We start from the raw sequence: 22135 nt of genomic DNA, 5'->3' as shown, positions 1-22135 counted from the left end.
TAGATACTCTTGGTTCCTGTTGAAGCCAGCTGCTGGGAGGTAAAGCAAGATGTAATCGCATTTCTTCCCTAGATTATTAGAATTACATCTTTGTTAGAATCACATCTCTATTAGATTCCCATCTCTATTAGAATTCAGACTCTTATGTATGTTTCCCAAAGGTCAGTTTTTATAGTTTTCATATATTTAAGTGTGACATTTATGTAGGAAAACCTTTTGCAACACAACACATTTGATATGTTCACTTAGTACCTTTAATTCTTGTCTGTTATTTTGTATTGTATTGCTCAGAATTATAAACAGAGATCGTGTCTTGTGATCTTCCAAAATGATTACAACTTACAACTTTTTTGTCTACTCATTTCTAATATGTGCTTCTGTGAATTTGTTTATTTAAACTTAGATATAGAACTTTTCATGCGTTTATTCATTTGAGCATTTATTAATCAAGGGTTAAAATATTAAATGTAAACATGGCTAAATAGTATAAAAACTGAGAAAATGTTAAGGAAATGACAGAGGTGTGGTAGAGGTAAGCTCAAATTATCTCCATTCCCAAATTCAAGTCTAAATTTTTTTTGATTGTGCATCTCATCAATAGAACATTTTTCAGCCTATATTCTTAATAGTGAAAACCTATGATAAGGCCAATTTTATGTATAAAACTATTGTCTCCTCCTCTGCTTCTCCCACATACTCCTTCTCAAATGACTAGAGTTCCTGTCTTGTGGGAAAGAGTGCTTATAAGTAACTGACTGGTGATTGTTTCAGATTTTCTTAGTTCTGAACTATGTCTATTTTCTTAATATCTGATATAAAAAAAAAAGGGTTTTTTTTCTTTTCTTCCACGCTTGGTGTTCAGAAGACTGAGTGTATAGTTCTTGTTTATTGTATTACAGTATAGTTTTCAGTGTATATGTATTTATTCATAGAATTAAATGCACTACTACTAAATCAGTTTCTTGTCAGATGTCGATAATAGATCATCATGGCTTTAAGTTTTACAGTGGTCTAAGTAGAGTTAGTGCTATCACATTTATTATTCACTTATGATTACATATTCAGCTTTTTTCCTCCAGAAACTGTGCATTTCTATTTCATGAAGAGTTAAAAATAAATACTATAAACAATAAATCCATTGTATTGGTCACATGTAATGTACAAAGGGAAAAAACAAGTGAAGCCTGCCATTTCTAATGTCAACCCCTTTGAGCGCTGAACTCTTCTTAGTTATTCTTCTCTCAGGATACCTCAAATACCACTTGGGACAAAGCATTCTGAAATATGGACCTAGTGAGGCCATGCCATGTTTATTCTGTATATTAAACATTAGTAACAATTTATTTCTTTTTAGGTAAAAATAAAGAGAAGTTCTAATATTTTTTTGAAACACACCACTTAGTTTATGTTACACATATTACTTTGGAGACGGCTTCAAGTTGAGGAAGGTACACAATATTAAAGAAAGTAATTAAAGTTGGAAATGAGAAATACCAAAAAAAGGAATAATCAAGTAGAAAAACTCATGAAGACTCAAGAAATTACCAATTGGTAGTGTGAAAAGGAATAACACAGGAAAATAATATTACAGCTGTGAATCTTGCAGTGCAGATTACTGGAGATGAGGAAAAATGTTGAATAATAATAATAGTAGCAAATACTTCTACTTCATTGTGCCAGGCACTGTTGTAAGTACTTTACATATACTTAACCCTTACAACATTTTTATGAGGTATGTGTTTTATATTATTATTATTTCCATTTTAAAGATGAGAACACTGAGGCAAAGGTGTAAGAAACTTGCCTGAGCTCACGCACCTAGTTAATGGCAGAGCCATGAATTGAATCCAGACCATCTAGCCTCTTAAGTCCATACTCATGTAAATCAAAATCAATTTTAGACTCTAAAAAGCATTTATTTGAGCAAAAGGAGCAGAAGCCCGGGAGACACAGATTCAGATAGCAACCTAAATTGTGCTGGAGGGAGAACAAAGAAAAGCAGTGTTTATAAAGGCAAAACCCACAAAATGTAATTTTTTTTCCATGCAAATGAAGGATTGCTAGCTAAGTTAACAGGGATTGGTGATTTCTAATATGCAAACAAGGAAGGCAGAAAAAGGACAAGGAGGAGGTAAAGTCCATATGTGTCTATAGCTGTTCCAGGGTGTTTATGGTTCAGCCTTGAGCTAAATTGAACAGGTTTAGCAACTTAATGCCATATTTTCCCTAAAATAAGACCTAGCCAGACCATCAGCTCTAATGTGTCTTTTGGAGCAAAAATTAATATAAGACCCAGTATTATATTATGTTATATTATACCCGGTCTTATATTAAAATAAGACCGGGTCTTATATTAAAATAAGACCGGGTCTTATATTAATTTTTGCTCCAAAAGACACATTAGAGCTGATGATCCAGCGAGGTCTTACTTTTGGGAAAACATGATGGCAGCTCTGAGAACTGAGGCACAAGATATGCATAGGCTGCATAGTCCTCATAGGCTCCACCTCTTTAATAGCCTCCTTACTCCATTTTAGGGACCCCTGACATTAGTGACTCTGTTTTAGATATTTTAGTTCACATTCCCCCTTTTGATCAAAATCTTTCCTTGGAAAGCATTGATGATCAACCATTCTGGCATAGATTATTAGGGATATTTGTTTGGTCCCTTGTCGCCAGGAAAGTTCATGCTCAGTGTGTCATGTAGCAGGTAAGGGGTGGGAATGAGATGTTATTGTAATCGAAGTCATAGTCACAGGGGCAGTAGCCACATTTGAGCGGTAAAGACAACAAAGAAGTGATGGTCCTTATCTGGAATTGTCTTCAATCAGGATCTCAGTTGTAGCGAGTCATTCTTCCTAGGGAGGGGGTGGGTGGGATCAATTAATCATCTCTAGTCTTTGTGTAATCATTATCTGAGATTTTTACAGGGACTCATGGCACTTGGATATACAAAACATCAACAGTTTGACAATGAGGTGCATATAACAAATCAGAACAATAGCAAGTAAAACAATTTGCAGTCATAACCACTGCCTTATCCTGCCAAGTATATAACTGCAAGTGATTAAAAATAGCTCGAGAAATGGTACTCAAGTAACAGGTGTACTTTTTCCACTTGGACACCTGGGGTCATATAATAAATTTCTGGCTACTTTTATTACCAATGTCTTATGACTGACCATACAAGTTACAAAATTAAATAGTATATTTTAGAAGGACCACTTATATTCTATTGATTTTTATTGAATCTTTTTAGATTTAGTTAAACGTTTTCCATTACATTATCTGAGACAGCCATACTCATTATGAGAAATACTTTTAATGAGATACTCATAAGCCAAAGTATGACTCGACAATAACAGTATCAGTGGGTACTAGATTAAAAATCTCCATCTGGAGTAGTCATGATCAGCTATATATTCAGGTTATAATTGCACCCTGGAAATTTCAAGATTTTTATCCTTTAGTTTTAAAGCATATTTATAAAACATGACTTTACAGTGATTTAAATGAATCACATTTATGTTTTGTAATATAATTTAACAATTATTAAGAACTGTTAAATTAGCTAGAGCCAGGTATTAAAAATTTTATGTTTTATTTATTGTACATACACTTTTTATTTTAACAAGTGTTAAGTAAATGAGCTATTTGGTCTTTCAAACTTATTTTTATGGGATTAGTTTTTTTGTGTGTTTGTTCAATAAACATTTATTGAACCTACACTTAATGTACGTCCAACTTTTAGTTAGGAACCTATATTTAAAGTCAACAAGGTTATGGCTCCAGACAATGAGTTCATGTTCTAAATGGGGAAAGAACTTTATATACTAGTGGCAGTAGTATCTTAACAAGTTCCATACTTAAGAAATAGAAGACCCAATGAGAACCCAACGGATAAGTTAATTATCTGAGGTGTGAGGGCTTTGCAAATTATTTTGCTCTAAAATTAGGTTTTCAAAGACGAATAGAAATTCACCAGAAAAACCAGGAAGGCGCTTATAGGGAAGATGGAGTTTAGGATGTATAGGAGAAAACAGTGAGATGCAAAACTGGGGAGAGTGAATAATAGGCCTGTAGACTAGACTAAAGAAATTAGACTTGATATTAACAAATAAGCCATCCCCAAAACATTGCTGTGCTCATAAACATACTAGACAGTGTCTTAGATAAATGCTGGAGATACAGAGATGAGTAAGATATGGGCTTTGAAAATTATAATAAAATTTTTGTAGCATTGACTTACAGAGTTGTTCTTTCCAAATATATTTTTATGTTATTCCTTAATTGGTGTATATGTACCTCTATGGGCCAGTTGAATTTCTTGATACTTTACAAGTCTGAGGTTCTGCCGAAATAGAACAGTTAGCTTAGGCTTAATTAGCATAGGTCTGATAGAAAAAAGCAATTTCTCTTTAATTGCAATGGCAGTCAGCCAAAATAATCTATCTAAATAGTTAATCTTTATGATTATTTTTTTGTTGTTAAATGTACGATAGAACTTAAAAACAAAAGTTCAAACAGTATATTTAATGATAAATTTTATATAGGTCATTCAGAGTTTTCTTTTATAAAAATGTTTTCTACTGGATCTTTCCAAGGGTAAATAATATATCCTTTTCTTTGTTCCTCGACACACATTTCTTATGCATTCTGACTTTTTTAAGAAAAATTAAAATGAAACACTTCTAATTACTGTGATATATAAATTCACAGATGTGATTTTACATCTTAAACACTGACTATAACACTGTGATAACTTAGATAATGCTACTTCAGAATTTTGAATTTCTTCTAGTGATTTTAGGAACCTGGTATCCTCAAGGATGTTAATGTGGATAGTTTCAAACACCTTTCAATGCACCCATTTTTTAAAATTACATGTCATCTGATACACACAAATGAATATATGTAACATGAATAAGCTATGTAAGTCTGCCACCCTCAATTTAAGAACTGAAGTATTACTACTGAAATACTTTTGTGCTTCTTCACTCTCCCATTCCAATACATTGTTGTGTTTTAAGACTTTTCAAAACATAAAAGTTCCTTTTTTCCCCCTTCTTACATGATAGTAAATTTTAGATGACAATAACCTAGTTGTCTTGTAAATTATGCCACATTTTTATTTCTTTGATTTTTTTTTTTTCCTCATCGTATCATTTAACTTGTTTTTATAACTCCTGTATTTTGTAACTGAAGGTTAGGTCTAATAATTTCATTACATTACAGTTACACATTTTTTGCAAGAAAATTTCATAGGTGATGCTGTGTACTTCATATTGTTTCACAGTAGGTAGCACATGTCATGTTGTCCACTTATAATTAGTGATGCTAAGATTGATCACTTGTTTAAGGTAGTGACCACTGAATCTTTTTGTAAAAGCACTTTTCCTTTGCAATGTAATTTGCCTTATCAAATAATTTGGTACTTTGTTAATATTGTGCTTATGCCAACTTGCCATTGATGATTTGTTTCCATTGATGATTTGTTTCTGAAATTTATTTGAATGTAGATGCCAGTGTGTTCTGAAGTCTGGAAAAAGGGTATTCTATGTCGATCATTTATGAATTAGAGAGAGTCCATGTTTACTTACGGGACATGCTGATTAGGCATCCCTAAATAAAAGAGTCGTGCCTCCTACAGGTAGTCAGAGGCTTTTGTGAATAAACCTAACCAGTAAACCAAACCATAAACAGAAGTACTTTTTGTTGATCATTCACTTCAGTAGATTTTATTTCTTCAATATTGAAATACTTATCACATTTTTCCCAGTTTGTCCATTATCATTGTTACTATCTTAGTTTAAATTCTCTCTGTACCATCTCTTCATTTTAAATCTATTGCAAGTAGAATGTCTCCTTGGTCCTTTTCCATCACCTATACCTCTGACTATTCTCCATATTGAACCCAAAATATTTTTTAAAGCTCACGTCTGTTCATGATATTTACTTGCTCAAAACCTTTCAATGGCCAACCATTGCCTCCAGAATAAGGTTTGGCTTCCTTAGCCTTCTTTATATGAATAAGGCTCCCGTCTTTCTTTTTGGTTACCATGACAACATCTGTTTTAGTTTGCTAAAGGTAAAGCAGCTCTCTAGTCCCATTCTTGTACTTTTGTTTAAAGTTTCTATCGCTGTGTTTAATTTACTTACTTTATGTGGCCATTTTCTCAATTAAAATAGAAGTTCTTTAGAGGGTGGGAGAAATAGGGAAAAGTTGGTCAAAGAGTATATAAACTTTCCATTGTAAAATGGTAAGTTCTGGGGATCTAATGTAAAGCATGGTGATTATAGTTAATAACTCTGTATTATATAGTTGAAAGTTGCCAAGAGAGTAGATCTTAAATGTTCTCACCAAAAAAGAAAGAAAGAAAGAAAGAAAGAAATGGGTAATGTGATGGGGTGGAGGTGTTAGTTAATGCTATGATGGTAATCAGTTTGGATATATAAGTGTATCTAGTCAATATGTACACCTTAAACTTACACAAGTTATATGTCAATTATATCTCAGTAAAGCTAGGGGAAAAATGAAGTAAAAGTTCTTAGAAGAAGATCCTTGTTTTGCTCGTCTTTGTATGCCAAGGACTAAGATAGTTGAGCATATATGTTGCTCATTGTGTGAATAGATGGGTGAGTGAATAAATGGTTGAGTGGATGGATAGTTTGCAAATCACTGTTAAGCAATATCTTTGGGTAAGTCTGTTGAAATCAGGTAATCAAAAGCCAATGTTTCACCAAAAACAGGTGATTTTTTTGTTTGTTTTTTATGTTGTCCAGCTGGGTTGAAAATCAGTTCTCTTGGATTTACTCTGAGAGAGTGCTTTATATCTTTAGATATCTACAATTTGTGACCAAATTGGGTTCCCAAATATCTGTGAGGACCATTCATTGGTAATTCTATTTTCTACAAATTATTTTTGGCTACTATAAAATTCAAATGCTTAGGGATTAGGCAGTGAGCTTTCTACCTTTGCTAGTTGCATGAACTAACCTTGCAGTGGACCCCTCATAAAACTTGTTCTCATCCCAGTCAGGCTGTAAATTTTCTGGTTTTAGTTGCTGGCTCTTGTCTCTGAAGCTTGACACCCTTTTCCTTCTCCCCATCAGTGTCCCCCAATCTTTTAAAGTAGACTTTTCCATTAGTTGCTTGTCTCTCTGTTGAGAATCAAGAACCCCAGTGTTCCTCCCTTGGAAGAGCCATTACTAGACAGACCTGTCCTCCAAGGTTCCTGTGGTAAACCAGGTGACACTCCATTGTTGAGTAAAGAGTACATGGACTTTCCATTACCAGACCCAGAACCCTGTGGCTCTGGGATCTAGAACAAGTTCTTAAGATCTTATTTCTTTCATCTTTGTATATACCAATAGTCACCAGAGCATATGAATAACACAAGATTGTATATGTGAAAAGCGCATATCATATAAATGCTATCTATATTATATTTGCTACATGGAGATTTCTCCCCTTGTATTTGCAACATACCTTGAGGAATTGCTTTCTTGCTAGACCTTTTTGGTTTGCACTGTATTATTTCTCTTGCAGATTTCTGCCTGATATTTTTGCTACCTAAGCTTCTTCATTTCTATACCTGTTTCTTACTTGATATGGTTTACCTTTTCATTAGTTTCATCAAGTTTCTTGTGCAAAGTGTCATTTATAAGACTGCCCTCAAAGAAATGAAATATTAGTTGTGGAAAAGGCATTTAGTCTACTTATTATCTTTACTATTATTTCATTTTCTTGGCTCTCCTGAAAAACGGACATTACTGCTTTGTGAGGGGAGCTAGTTTTCAATACCTACTGTGTATCATTAATGGGAATTCTTTTTACATGTCATGTACAAGTGTGTGTAACGAGAAATTTATAACGTATTAGAGTAAAGCAAGAAACTGCCTATTGAAATAGATAAAGTAGACTTTGTTTTTCCAAACTGTTTTTTCCTCTTAATCACAATATTTACACATGATACAAAAATTAAAAAGGCATGCCTTGTCAGTCTAGTGGGAAATTGAGCTAGGTTTGGATTCTGTTGTGCCACAGGCTGCAGATGTTTCTAGTAGTGGGTGCTGTGTTTTTGTGCTTAGGATACCAGACGGTTTTCCTCAGTGTTCGTGGTGCACCCTCAGCTTGCAGCTCTGTATGCGCTCCTGTACCACAGAGCACTTTATGCTCCACACCACACTCTTCTCCTCCTAGTGGTAGACTGCTGTTGCTTGTTGCCTGGTACTATGTTGAGGGTATGGGGGTTCTCTGTTGTCCAGGTCCTGCCTAAGTCTTAAGCATGCCTTGTGTGCCTGGAGCCGCTGGGATACCTTCTCAGCTTTCCTATCCCTCCTTCCAGTAGCAACTAAACATCTTTATGTCTGTGGTTGGCCTAGGGTGGGAGTTTCCTGTCCATATCCGAATGCTCTCAGACCTCTTAGTATTGCTGTAGGATTCAGGGTCCTGGACAGTGTTTTGTCTTCTCTCCTCCAGGTAGAGGATTTTTTTTCCTAACCAAGCTGCAGGGGTTCTTTACCTGTGCTGTGGTAGTAACTCAGTTTGCTGACCCACTCCCATCAGATTAAGGCTTCTGATTTGTAGGAGACAGGGCTCTAGAGAAGTGAGCTGGGCTTCTTACCTTTCCCCCAGCAGGTGAGGATCATCCCCTGCAGGCCTGCATAAGAGAAGTGCTCTCAGTTCTGCTGTGTCTCAATCTTTGTTGTAAGTACCTGGTTGCGACCTGTGGAAAAGAGTTTTTAAGTGAGTGCAGACTCCTTGTTTTCCACACTGACAAGCTATCCCACACCTGGTCTTTGACAGTTCATAAAAATTTCAGCTGATTTCTTCTTAGCCATATTTATGGTGGGTGCCTTTTCTTCCTAGGCTCTGCCACAGATGATAGAGTTTGTGTGTCTCATCTCTTCTTGGAGGGCTTAGTATTCTTTGGAATTTAAGTTAATTCAGCTTAAGATGTGCTCAAGAAAAATTGGGACTTTTGTGTTGATTCAGCTAATTCACTTTGTAGCCTTCTTCATCCTAAGTGGAAGCTAAACCCTACTGTTATTCTTTTGACATTGCTATTAGTGTTTTTTTTTTTTTTTTAAATATGAAAGTTGCTTTTATATGTCTGAATTTGTTGGTCTTTTATAACTTCTAACTTTTTTAGTGTATTTAGAAAAAGGTTTCCCCACTCTGATATTCTCCCATGCTTTCTGCTATTTTGTTTTTGGTCGAATATTTTTAAGGTGTTTTGATTCATCAGGAATCTGTTTTGGTGTAAGGTGCAATACATATCTTTTTGTAATGAACAGCCAGTTGTACCAAAATCATTTACCGAATAATTCATCTTTCCCCACTGCTCATAATTCTACCATTACAGTAGAAATGCATTTGTAACAGAAAATGTGGTCAACAATGGCTTGAATTCATAGGAGTTTGTCTCATGCCAAATAAATCTGGGAGTAGACAGTACATGGCTGGTATTCTACCTCAACAGAGCAAAGACCTAAACTTTTTCCATCCTTCTCTTTACCATTCTTTATATTCAGACCTGGCCCCTTATGGTTGCAAAATGGCTGGTGAACATCCAGCACCACAGATGAGTACCAGATCAGTGAAAGAGGAAGGGACAAGGGGTGAAGAGGTCAAACTAGCTTAATCTGTCCATTTTAAAAGTCTTTTCCAGAAACCCCATCTAGCAAATTATGTTTCTTCTCAGATAGTTTTTGCACATTATTTTCCAGGCTACTAATGTACCTACTATCAGTGATAATCCTTTCCTTCAGTTATCAACTGAATTGTTTAATTAAGAAATAAAATACTTTAAATTATGCATCCCTACGTTCATTGCTGTATTATTTGTAATTGTTAAGGTATGGAAACAAACTGTCTATATGCACAGACACACACATGTATTTACACAGAAAATAGAATATTATTCAGCCGTAAAGAAGGAAATCTTGATATTTTCTACATTGAGATGGACCTTGAAGGCATTATGCTAAGTGGAATAAGAAGAGAAAGACACACTGTGTGCTCCCACATATATGGGGAATCAATAAAACACCAAGGCCTGAGTTCAGAGAACTGATTGGTGGTTGCCAGAGGGGATATAATGTACAGCATGGTGACTGTAGTTAATAATGCTGTATTGTATATTTGAAAGTTGCTGAAGAGTCGATCTTAAAAGTTTTCATCATAAGAAAATCAGAAAATTTTATAACTATGTATGGTGACTGATGTTAAATGGACTTTTTGTGTTAATCATTTTGCAATACATATAATATTAAATCATGCCATACACCTGAAACTAATGTTATTTGTGAACTATAGCTAAAATTAAAAAAAAAAATTTTAAAGAAAATATATTAATTCCCTAGACATTTTAAAAAATTTAAAAAATTTGTTTTGTGCCATATTTGAATCTTTGGAAGTATACTTAGTTTTTTATTGAGGTTTTCATATGTGCTGAATTTTCTGCCTTTGTTTCCTCTCGATTGTTGTTGGGCCTGTTTAGATGGATTATTTTCTTTGTAGTCTTCTTGGGGCACAGGTATGGCTGTTGTGGAATACTGAATGGCTAACTCACAAAATAGAAAAAAGCAAGAGAAGCTCTACCCTAGTGGGCTTTTGTGATATAGAAGCAGCAGGCAGCCTGCTGTGATAGCTTTGAGAGACATCTCACCTCTTCACTTTACGACCCTCTCGCCATTCTACCTCCCAAATCTCCAGTTTGCAGGGCTGGTAAGATTCAGCCAGCCCCTTCAGTTCCTTTTTTATCTTTTTAGGGCTTACTAAACCCTAATGTTGATGTAACATCAACATTAACTTTTTTTGGGTGTATTTGACTGAGTGCCAAGCTCTTCTCAATCTCTGCGTTCTGTTCCTTGCTCTTTGGATCTCCTGCTGTTCTAAGTATGATACTAGTTTTCTTTCCTGGGGTACCAACAGAACTCAAGGCCTCACTTATATCCAATTTTCTTAGCAGCAGTTTAGCCCAGAAAAAGCAAACAGCCACAAATTGAGAATATTCAGATCACCATTTTCACAGAATTTCTCACTTTGCCTTCTGAATTTCCATTTCTGTTCCAAAATGTTTTAGGCTAGAGTGAGAAACCTCTAACTAGTTTGGTTCAACTGTCACTTTTGTATTTTAAGCAAGATGACCCAATCTGATGATACCAAGAGCCTATATTTGATTTTTTTCTTTAAAAAGTTAATAAATCCATTCTATAAACTATAGGTAATAGAAAATTCATAGTGAAATTGGAAAAGATGGAGTTGTAGTTTCAGATGTGAAAAGCTAGTTTTGGACTTCTTAATAAAACCCTTATACTTTTAAAATTCTTAATTCTTAAAAGTTCTATTTAAAATAATTGAAGAATGCTGTGTGACACAAGTATCATAATTAGTTTGATCTGAATTCAATGGCAAATATCCTTTCTATTCTAAACTTCTTTAATAATTTTTGTTTTCTGCTTTAAATGATTTCAACTAGAACACAAGTACAACAAAACTGGAATTGTTATTTTAAATGGATGGCTTAGAATAGTGAATTAAATACTGGATGTAATTTTTAGTGCATTAAGAATGATTTAGTTCTGGAAGATCATAATAAAAAAGATAAAGCCATCAGTGTACCTGTGTAAGTCATCTCCAATTTCTGTCCACATCCACTTTGAGAAAATGGTCCCTTTATAGGTAGGAAGAATAAAACTTTGATCATACTGATATTATATGTCATATTTAATATGTTCTTTTTATTCCTTTTAGGACAGTGGTGATTATCCCCTTACCATGCCTGGACCTCAGTGGAAAAAATTTCGCTCAAACTTTTGTGAATTTATTGGTGTCCTGATTCGACAGTGTCAGTATAGCATAATTTATGATGAGTATATGATGGACACAGTAATCTCCCTTTTGACTGGTTTATCAGACTCCCAGGTCAGAGCTTTTAGGCATACAAGTACCCTTGCTGGTGAGTAACCAATATTTCATTTCCTTTTCATTTAGTTTTGTTAAATATATTCTATTCTAGTTAAACTTTATTTTGATTAAATATTAATTTATATTAGTTACTGTGTTTCTGAAATATACCACCCTCCCCCCAAATTCATCTGAATGGTTTGTGTTAGGTAAAATGTATACACATTTTGATAACTGGAATTTGATAGCCTTGAGAATGTTCAATAACATTTCTGGCAGGTGGTAACAAATCCCTCTCTGAATGTTTATTTTCCTATATCCTTATTTTATAATCAGAGACATTTTAGAAGTCCAATAGGCCATATTCTTTGGTAAACCCAAATAATAATAGTAGTTGAAATTCCAAATTCATAGTAATTTCCCACTTAATTACATTGCTTATTGTTATTATATATAGGTGTGTAAATATCTGTTTATATATTTGAAACAATTTCATCTAATTGTAATAGGTAATTGCTACCTAGCTGGCAGGTACTAGTGCTGTAATAACTTAAGCATATCTGTAATGTCTCTAAAATCAGTTCATTTACATAGACTACAGGTAATCTGAAGATCTGACAGATTAGTTTTCACTTTTATTTTCATTTTGGAATTATCTAGACTGCTTTTTGACCAAGTATATTCATTTTTTCCTTGTTTTTCCATAACAAGGTAATTTTGTTAATTGAGCAGTTCTGTTTTCTTTCAAATACTTTAACTGTGCTTACCTAAAATAACTATTCTTTTTCATCTGTGATACAGTGTGTCTGTGTATGTGTGTGTTTGTACATAAACATAGTATATTTAAATACTCCCAAATTATATTTTTTAGTAGCAGTGACTTTGCCTATATTCATCCTACACATTAACATAAGAAAAGCCAGATTTAGTTTCAATTAATTGCATTTCATCTTACATTTAGGTTTTTCATTAATCTAAGTTATTTAAAGCATTGCAAACTTGAGTATGCATTAGAATCATTTACAGGGTTTATTGAAACAGATTGCATGGCCTTACCCCCAGAGTTTAATGGTTTCCAGGTAATGCTGATGCTGATACCTTGGATACTACATATTGCAAACCCCTGATTTAATATATTGTCATATTTTGTTTTAACTGTTTCCTAAAGCCAATATGATAGTATTATCTAGGTCGTGGATTTTTTTCAATTTTCAAAAAAAATGTTGATTTTTTTCTAAAAGTTCTCTATTTTTTTTCTTACTCAATTGTAGGAAACAAACATGAAACATAGTTTATTTTTTGTGAGGGTTGTCTTTTTGCTCATTTTTAGGAAAAGATCTTTTAACCAATTTTCTTTTTTAAAAAGGTAAAATAAAAACAACTTACTGTTGAAATTTTTCTCAGAACAAACATCAGTTTATTCTGTGTTTTGAGAGTATCCTTTTCCTCATTATTAGACAGATAAAGAGATCTTGTACCAGTTGTATCTTCTTCTTTTTTTAAGTTACTGTATATATGCTACTTACTATTAAAAAGTATCTGATACTATACATTTTTTTTCTAATTTCATGACTTAGTATTTTCTGCATTTGGTGTTTTTTTTTTCTCTTTAGTTTTCTATTTACTTTTCATCTTCTGTGTTCAGTAATGTCTATTTAGCTGGTTGTCAGATGCATAGTAAATTCAGTGATTTGAAATAAATAAGTACAAAAGAAATCGCTTCTGAATAGTCAAAGTTGCTGTCATAAAATGTTATTATCTGGTTTCCGAAGGCCAGGAGAAACTGAGAGGCAACAGATGAATGGAGGGCAAACATTAGATGCTGTCCTTCTGATAGAATTGTGAAATGACAATTCATCACAGAAAAGAAGACAAAAGAAACTATTTACAGATATCAAGATAAAGACCAATCTGTAGAGAGCCATCTGTGGCTTCTCTGTAGGGGCAAACTACCTCATTTTAATTCAGAAAGCTGTGTGCATTTTGTATAAAAGATGAAATATATGCCACATCCTCTACTTAAGAACACAAGAGAAGAAATAATATATTCTAGAAATATGCAGAATATTTTGACTTTTAAAATGTTTCAGTTTCTTGTAAAATACACTTAAATGCATTTACATTTGTCCTTAACTGCCATGTAAATGAAGTATTACTGTATTTCACTGACTTTATGGTGGTCTATTTCAGCTCTCCTTTCCATTTGCCCATTTTCAGTAACTTATTATTCTATTGTTTTCCCCTGTATTTATCCCTTTGGTAAGCTACACACACACACACACACACACATGCTAATTTTATATATTCTTAAATTTATTTTAATTGGGCTTTCCTCCTCCTTTTGAGTAGAGTAGCTCCCTCCTTCTTCCAGTGCTTTCTGTCTTTCTCTTCCCACAATTTATCTGTGATCATGATAGCTTTTTATAAAACTGCTTGATAAATGCCATTTTGTCTCACCTAAATGCTTTTTATATCATCATCTAGCCTATTTGAATTTGAAATTATTTTTCAAATCAGGTATCAAGAAAAACATGAACATTATGTTTATACTGATTTTTCAAAAACTAAAATCTATTTTTCAAGTCATTCTCAAATTTACTTTAAAATATTGCTATAATTCCTGTGTCTGTGTTAATGATCATATCTTCCTTCCAAGGCTTAATTTCATAAAACGTGAGACATCACCTACCATTCAACAAAGCATAAAGATCTTTTTGAGAACTTAATTCTGGGCTGGATAATAATTATCACCATCCTTGCAAGGGTTTTTTTCTCATTTTTGCTCTCTTTGGTTTTTGTTTTTTAATGGTATGTGTGCAAGGAGTAGATTAAAAAGATAATCATTTTTATTCACTTTGCAGGACGAGTCTTGGGGACTAGATAAAATGGGCAGGAACATTTAATCCTCTGCTTCAAAGACTATGTGCATGGACAGTTACAAGGCAGTTATGGCCAGATATGATTATCGGCTTTGGAATAAAATGCTCCTTGACATTGCTTATATCTTAGCTGAGAAGAGAGACAATCAGGTTAGTTTTTTTGTAGGGTACAGATGTGTTGAGTTCCAGAGCTGCTTAAGTCACATCATGGCAGTGATCTCATCAGGAGTACTTATAACCTGTTGTCCAAATATCCCATTTTCTTATTATCAATGAAATAATGTGTCCCTATTGTCAGTGTTTATGCATTGAATTTAATTGTATACAGTTACCTCATTTTAAATTAAAATTTTCATTCTGTAGTTCTTTAGGTCTGTTCCACAGTTATAAGTAGTCTTATTTTTCTATTAGAGGTAAACTGTTTTCACAATCACATTTTATATTATATTTTTGTTGTTTTTTTCTTTTCTTTCAATTGGAATTTTAAAGCATACTGTCCCATTGGTTTGATGCATCTTAATGAAGCTTCAGAATTCAGTAGTTTTCATTAACTATTAATCTTCAGAATTAAGTACCCTTATTTCTGTTCTAAATATCTATCTTAGTTGGACATAATAGAACATAGTTTGTGAATTTAATTTGTATAAGTAATATTACGTCAGTATTATTTTACTGGATATACGATCTGAGACTGCATTTTTTTCTAATTTGATGAAATTTTCATAGAAAGTATACTTTTTTTTTCAAGGTTAAAAGTTGGTAGGATTCTCTTTGTTTTTTGGTATTATTTTGATAATTCTACTCAGATAATCTATTTTTGAATAATTACATTATTCTTACACTTTCTTTTTTTAAGGAGGGTGCAGCTTTTACACATTTGTTTTTAATTACAAGTTATGACTTCGAATTTTTTCAAATGGTAGTTTGCAGAATGAGTAATATTAACTTATTTTTTGCTATTTTATCACCTACATAGTTTTTTATGATGTTATAAATAAGTTAATACTGGCTTTCTCTTCTAAGATGAAAATGCTAATTTGAGTAAAGGGGGGATTAGGAATGCAAAGCATATTAATAATAGCATGATGATTGATTGTATTTTTTTTTAAAGTGAATTTTGGAAAAACTAGAAAATGTGATTAAGATCATCATATGAAAGTCAAGTGGCCTCAGTATGCTGACAGGCCGGTTTTTTCTAGTATTTAGCAGTAGGTCACTCTTAGACTCTTGAGGGAGTAAACATTTTTTTTTTTTTACGTTATTGTTTAATATTATTATATTGACACATGTTTGATTATATATTGACATAATATTTATTATTAATTAACATTCTTTACCCAGTCAGCATGTCTGGACTTTAACTCTGAGGAAAGATTTGGTAATGAAATTGCTTTGTTCTCCAATCGTAGACTAAAAATCATTCTACCTCAGTAAATTGACATCTTTTCTTTGGTTTTCAGTTGCTGAAACAATGTAATAAGTGGTTCATAGAATGTTTTCTGGGCCAGAATATCTGAATCCACATCCCTCTCTGCCTATTAGTTGGGTAACTTGGACAAGTCTTTAACTTATCTGGCCTCATTTTCTTTATATGCAAAGTGGGGAACATAGGATAGCTACCTCATTAAAGGAAATTAGGAGTGCATGGACCAGTGTCTGATTTTAGTAAGCTGCTGGTATTATTCTGTAAAGACAGAAGAGCTAATAGTGTTTGCAATGTTTGTGTTCATTCATGTTTTTACTCAGAATTTATTGAACACCACTCTACTTTAGTAGTAAAAGACATTACAAATAGGAAATGAGAAACTTTAGTAAATAAATAAATTAGATCTATCTAAAACTGTTATTAAGAAAACTAATAGCATGCATTTTCATTTTACTGATCTTTTGGCTCTCAGGTCCCAAATTCTATTTATTAAATTCAGTAAGACTTTTATAATTCTTAACCAGACAGAATATTTCTGGTTTTTGTAGTTATCCCTGAAAATTTTAGGTCACTTTGGAATCATCAAAGCTCAGATGATAGAGTATAAAAACAAAAATTAGCCATAATCATACCACCTCATAATTACCATAGCATGTTGGTATTTTCTATAAGGTTTTTTCTCTTATGCACATTTGCAAGGTTTTTTTTTTATTTTTTAAAGAAATAATAGGATGTTATCAATTTTGTGATGTGCATTTTCTTAATTTTTAATTATTTTTTAAAATACTATTTAATATGACTGCCTCATTTTCTCTTTTTTAAAAATAATTTTTAATTTTCCAATTATGGTTGACATACAGTACCACATTAGTTTCAGGTGTACAGCATAGGGGTTAGACATACATACAACCCTGACAAATCCAGCACCCATCTGGTAGCATACATAGTTATTATAATATTATTGAGTAGATTCCCTATGTTTTGCTCCACATCCCCATAACTGTTTTGTAACTACCAAATTGTACTTCTTAATTCCTTAACCTTTTTCACCCATTCCCCCTACACCCTTTCCCATCTGGTAACTATCAAAATGTTCTCTTTATGAGTTTGTTTCCGTTTTGTTTGTGTGTTTCTTTTGTTTTTTAGATTCCACATATAAGTGAAATCTTTTGGTATTTGTCTTTCTGTATCTGACTTATTTCACTTAGCATAATACTTTCTCTGTCTATCCATGTTGTTGCGGATGGCAAGATTGAATTCTTTTTTATGCCTGAGTATTATTCTGTTGTATATATGTACTTCCTCTTCTTTATCCATTCATCCATTCACCCATGTTGCCTCCATATCTTAATTTTGTAAATAATGTTGCAATGAACATTTGGATGCACAAGCCCTTTCAAAGCACTGTTTTGGGTTTCTGTTCTGAATGAATACACAGAAGTGGGATTACTGAATCCTTCTTTGTCTCTTGTTATAGCCTTTGTTTTAAAGTCTATTTTATCTAGTATAAGTATTGCTACCCCAGGTTAACCCCCACCCCATTTCCATTTTCATGAATTATCTTTTTCCATTCCTCTACTTTTAGTCTCTATGTCTTTCCGATCTGAAGTGAGTCTCTTGTAGGCAGTATATGTAAGGGTCTTGTCATATTAACCATTCAGCCAGCTTATATATTGATTGACCCATTTAATCCATTTACATTGAAAGTAATTGTTGAAAGATGTGAAGTTATTGCCATTTTATTATTCATATATTTAGCTTTTTTCCTTCTTTCTCTTCTTCTTAAAGAAGTCCCATTACCATTTCTTATAATACTGGTTTGGTGTTGATGAACTCCTTTAGCTTTTTCTTGTCTGGGAAACTCTTTACCTCTACTTCAATTTTAAATGATAGCCTTGCTGGATAGAGTAGTCTTGGTTATAGAGCCTTACTTTTCATCACTGAATATTTCGTGCCAATCCCTTTTGGCCTACAAAGTGTCTATTGAGAAATCAGCTGACAGTCTTATGGAACCTCCTTTGTTAGTAATTAGCTGCCTTTCTCTTGCTGCTTTTAGAATTCTCTCTTTGTCCTTAACCTTTGACAGTTTAAATCTGATATATCTTGGTATGGGCCTCTTTGGATTCATCTTGTTTGGAACTGCACCTCCTGGACTTCTATATCTATTTCTTTTGCCAGATTGGGGAAGTTTTCTGTTATTTCTTCAAATAGGTTTTCAATCCCTTGCTCTCTCTTTCTTCTCCTTCTTGTACGTACCCTTATGAGGCGAATGTTGTTAGGCTTAATGTTGTCCCAAAGGTCCCTTAAGCTATCTTCATTTTTTTAATTCTTTTTTTTTCTTTTTGCTGTTTTGATTAGGTGTATTATGCTACCTTGTCTTACAAATTGCTAATTCAGTCCTCTGCTTCATCGAATCTACAATTAACTCTCTCTAATGTATTCTTTATTTCAGTAAATGTATTCTTTATTTCTGACTGGTTCTTTTTTCTGTTTCCTGTCTCCATTTTTATGTTTCCTAATCTCTTTGTTGAAGTTCTTACTGAGATCAATGAACATCCTTATAACTAGTATTGTGAACTGTGCAGCTGGTAGATTGCTTGTCTTGATTTAGTTTAGTTCTATTTCTGGAGTTTTGTTCTGTTCTTTCATTTGGGACATGTTTCTTTGTGTCCTCATTGTTTGCTATCTCCCTTAGTTTGTTTTTATGTGTTAGATAGAGCTGATATGTTTCCCCGTCTTGGTAGAGTGGCCGCATGTAGTAGGTGTCCTATGAGGCCCAGTGGCACAGTCTCCCTGGTCACCTGAGCTGGGTGCTCCAGGTGTGTCCTTTGTGTGGGTTGTGTGTGCCCTCCTGTTGAAGTTGAGCCTTGATTGCTGTTGGCATAGCTGTGGGAGGGATTAACCCTCAGGCTGATTGTTTAGGAGGACTGGCTGTGACTACAGTGGAAGAGCTGTTGTGCAGGCACTGACCCTACAAGCGGGATTTGCTGTAGCAGGTCTCTGGTCCCTGCCCAGTCTGCCCTTTCTGTTTGTCTTTTTGTGTTGGTGCCTGGGTGGTGCTTTGGTGTGGTCTGAAGCTGGCCACCAGGTGTGTTGGTTCTGGGGTGTCTTGGGAAGGGCTCTGTTGCAGGCCAGGATCAGAGATTGCCTGTGGCCTGCCATGAGCCACTTGGTTTGAGCTACAAAGTGATCTTTAGATGGTTGCCACTTGTACTGGGCTTGAAGGTGGCTGGGATAGGATAAGCTAAGAACTGAGGCCAGTTCCAGGCTTGGGGCTGCTTAGCAAGAGGTATAGGGCACACTGAGACCAGCTGCTGCTTGTTTGGGGTTTATGAACCTTTGAGAGATTTTAGGAAGGTCCACAGCATGAGCTAGACAGTCTTGGCCATTTGTATGGAAAAGCCTCTGGAAGCAGCTTGGGTGATCCCACAAGTTGGGTGGGGCGGGATCTCAGGTAATCAATCACCTTGGTGGGGTGAAAGGTGTTAGCTCGGTTGATGGAGACTCAACTATGGCTCCTGCCTCTGTGTGCAGGCTGAGTGTGGGGAGGGTTCTAAGAAACAAACAATGACTTCTGCCTGTATTTCTGTCTGGAGGAGAGTATTTCCTCCAGCCTTTGCCCTGAAGCCAGACAATTCATTTATTTCTCATATTTCACTGGTGCCTTTCAAGCTGTTGCTCCAGCTGTTAAGTTCAGAGCGAGTGAATCCATCAGCAAGTAAGACCATGTGCAGGCCCTTTTAGAGGAATGCTTGGGACTCCAGCAGCCTCGGTCTCATTCAGCCACAATCTTCACTGGTTTTTACAGCCAGAAGTTATGGGGACTTCTCAGTGCTAGAATCCTGGGTTGGGAAGCCTGGTGTGGGGCTGGGACCATTTGCTCTTCAGATCAGACCTCCGCAGCTGAGATATGTCTCCTGATTTTTAACCACCACATATGTGTGGTTGTGGGACCAGCCAGTTCCACTTCTACGCTTCTACCATTCTCCATGTGACTCCTTCTGTATGTAATTAGTTATAGGACTTCTGTTTAGCTTGGCTTCAGGCGTTTATCAGGATGGTTGTTCTGTAATTTAGTTGTAATTTTGATGTGGTCGTAGGCAGTAGCTCTGGCTTCTTTGGTGAGCATCACTATAGGCTGGTCCTGTGGTCAACAAACATTTTCATTGTTGACCCTAAACTGTTGGTATTGATAATTATTTTCCCTGGGGAAGTTTAGTTTCTTTGGAGAATTATCTTACAATGTACTTAAATTTGGTTGCTGTCTACCATTTAGGTTTTGGGCAGAGTGAAGGAGCACCCAGGGCACTTTGCACTTCACCTGTGTCCCTCCTCTGTGTCTGATGATTCCAAATCTCTGGTTTATTTTCTTCAAGGAATAAACTTCTGGACTCCCAAGATAACTATGTGGTGGAGGAGTTACCTGATTTCCTAAGTTGGAGTGGAGATTTGGGGATTTAATTACTTATTATACAAACTTGGAAATAATACAGTTGGCCCTTTGTATCTGTGATTTCCACATTCACAAATTCAGCCAAGCACGGATGGAAAATATTTGAAAACAAACAGTTATAGTTATGTTGTTGCTGACGTGTACTATGCAGTTAGGCCCTATGGTGATTACACTTGAACTGAACATGTACTGATCTCTTTTTCTATTTCTTGTCATTATTCCTTAAACAATGCAGTATAATAACTATTTACATAGCATACATTGTATTAAGTATTATAAGTAATCTAGAGATGATTTCAAGTATATGGGAGGGTGTGTGTAGGTTATATGAAAATATGCCATTATATAAAGGACTTGAACATCCATGCATTTTGGTATCCACAGGGTGTGTATGTGTATGTTTGTGTGTCCTGGATCCAATCCTTCATGGATATCCACGGAGAAGTGTACTCCTATTTTCACACTTTTCCTTGCTCCAACTTCTGTGGAACCTAGTAATGCTCTAATTCCTGAATGCTTCTGGATTCTACAGAACAACATTTTTTTCCCCCTTTTAAAAATAGTTATAATACGTTTTCAGCTGTTGGGTTTGTTTTGTATTCTCTCTGCTCTCCTTATGCTTTTCATATTCATCATTTATTATATTGTGGTTTGGCGTTGCCAGTATTTTCTGGATTTATTAAAGATGAAATGTTTTTTCCTCGTTGTTGTAGTGAGGTTTTTAAGAGAGACGGATTGGTTAAATCTTTATCATCTGTAAAATAAAATTTTGTTGTAAGCCTTTTTGTTTGCTGAAGTAAGTTTTCTTAAAAACAAAGAAATATACCGCTCTTACAAATTTAGTTTTATTATCAAACATACTTCTAGGTTGTACAGTAATAATACTGTACAAGTATATAGTAGATACTAGTACATATACATGCAATTTCTGTTTCCATTTTTATGTTTAGGAAGATATTAATGCAAATTGTTGAATATTAATTAAAAGGGTGAATGCCCATCATCTTAATTTCAACCATCCCATTTGCTGATAAGCACTTCCTTTTGTGCCAGTGTTTTTCTTCTGTGTTCTCAACTCCAGTATTGCTTTTCTTCTATTAGGACTTCAAATCCTTTGATGCTGTTTTTGTCTTCTCACCCTTCATGTCCTCACTTCCTCTCCTTTCCTAGTTCAGATTCTGTCATCCAGATTTATTATAATCATGTCTGTCTTCATATCCTTAACAGCCTTTCCTCACTCATACCCTCTAAGCAAACCCCATATTACCACCTCCTCCATACCTACATCAGAGAAGTTGAATGTGGCTGAAGAAAAACACATAATCATAATGGCGGGGCTTTACATTTTTCTCGCAACTGGATCTTTAATGCTGCTAGGAATCCTATTATAGTATTCTACTCCATGGATATTCCCACTTTCTCGTAAAATTATATCATACTTTCTCAAACCTGTAACATCTCCT

At 34.5% G+C, this 22135-nt stretch overlaps 1 protein-coding gene across 3 annotated transcripts in view; it reads left to right on the top strand.

Annotated features, from left to right (window-relative positions):
- Window positions 1-22135, top strand: part of STAG1 (STAG1 cohesin complex component) — a 354251-nt gene that overhangs the window by 181472 nt on the left and 150644 nt on the right. For all 3 annotated transcript variants that reach the window (XM_019747971.2, XM_019747962.2, XM_074312886.1), the window contains one exon: window positions 11762-11966. In XM_019747971.2, the coding sequence (XP_019603530.1) occupies window positions 11762-11966 (205 nt within the window). The remainder of the gene's footprint in view (window positions 1-11761; window positions 11967-22135) is intronic.

Source organism: Rhinolophus sinicus, linkage group LG10 (genome assembly GCF_036562045.2).
Source record: "Rhinolophus sinicus isolate RSC01 linkage group LG10, ASM3656204v1, whole genome shotgun sequence".
NCBI classification, from domain to species: domain Eukaryota; kingdom Metazoa; phylum Chordata; class Mammalia; order Chiroptera; family Rhinolophidae; genus Rhinolophus; species Rhinolophus sinicus.
Note: the sequence above shows the minus strand (reverse complement) of the source record. Positions and strands in the feature narration are given on the sequence as shown.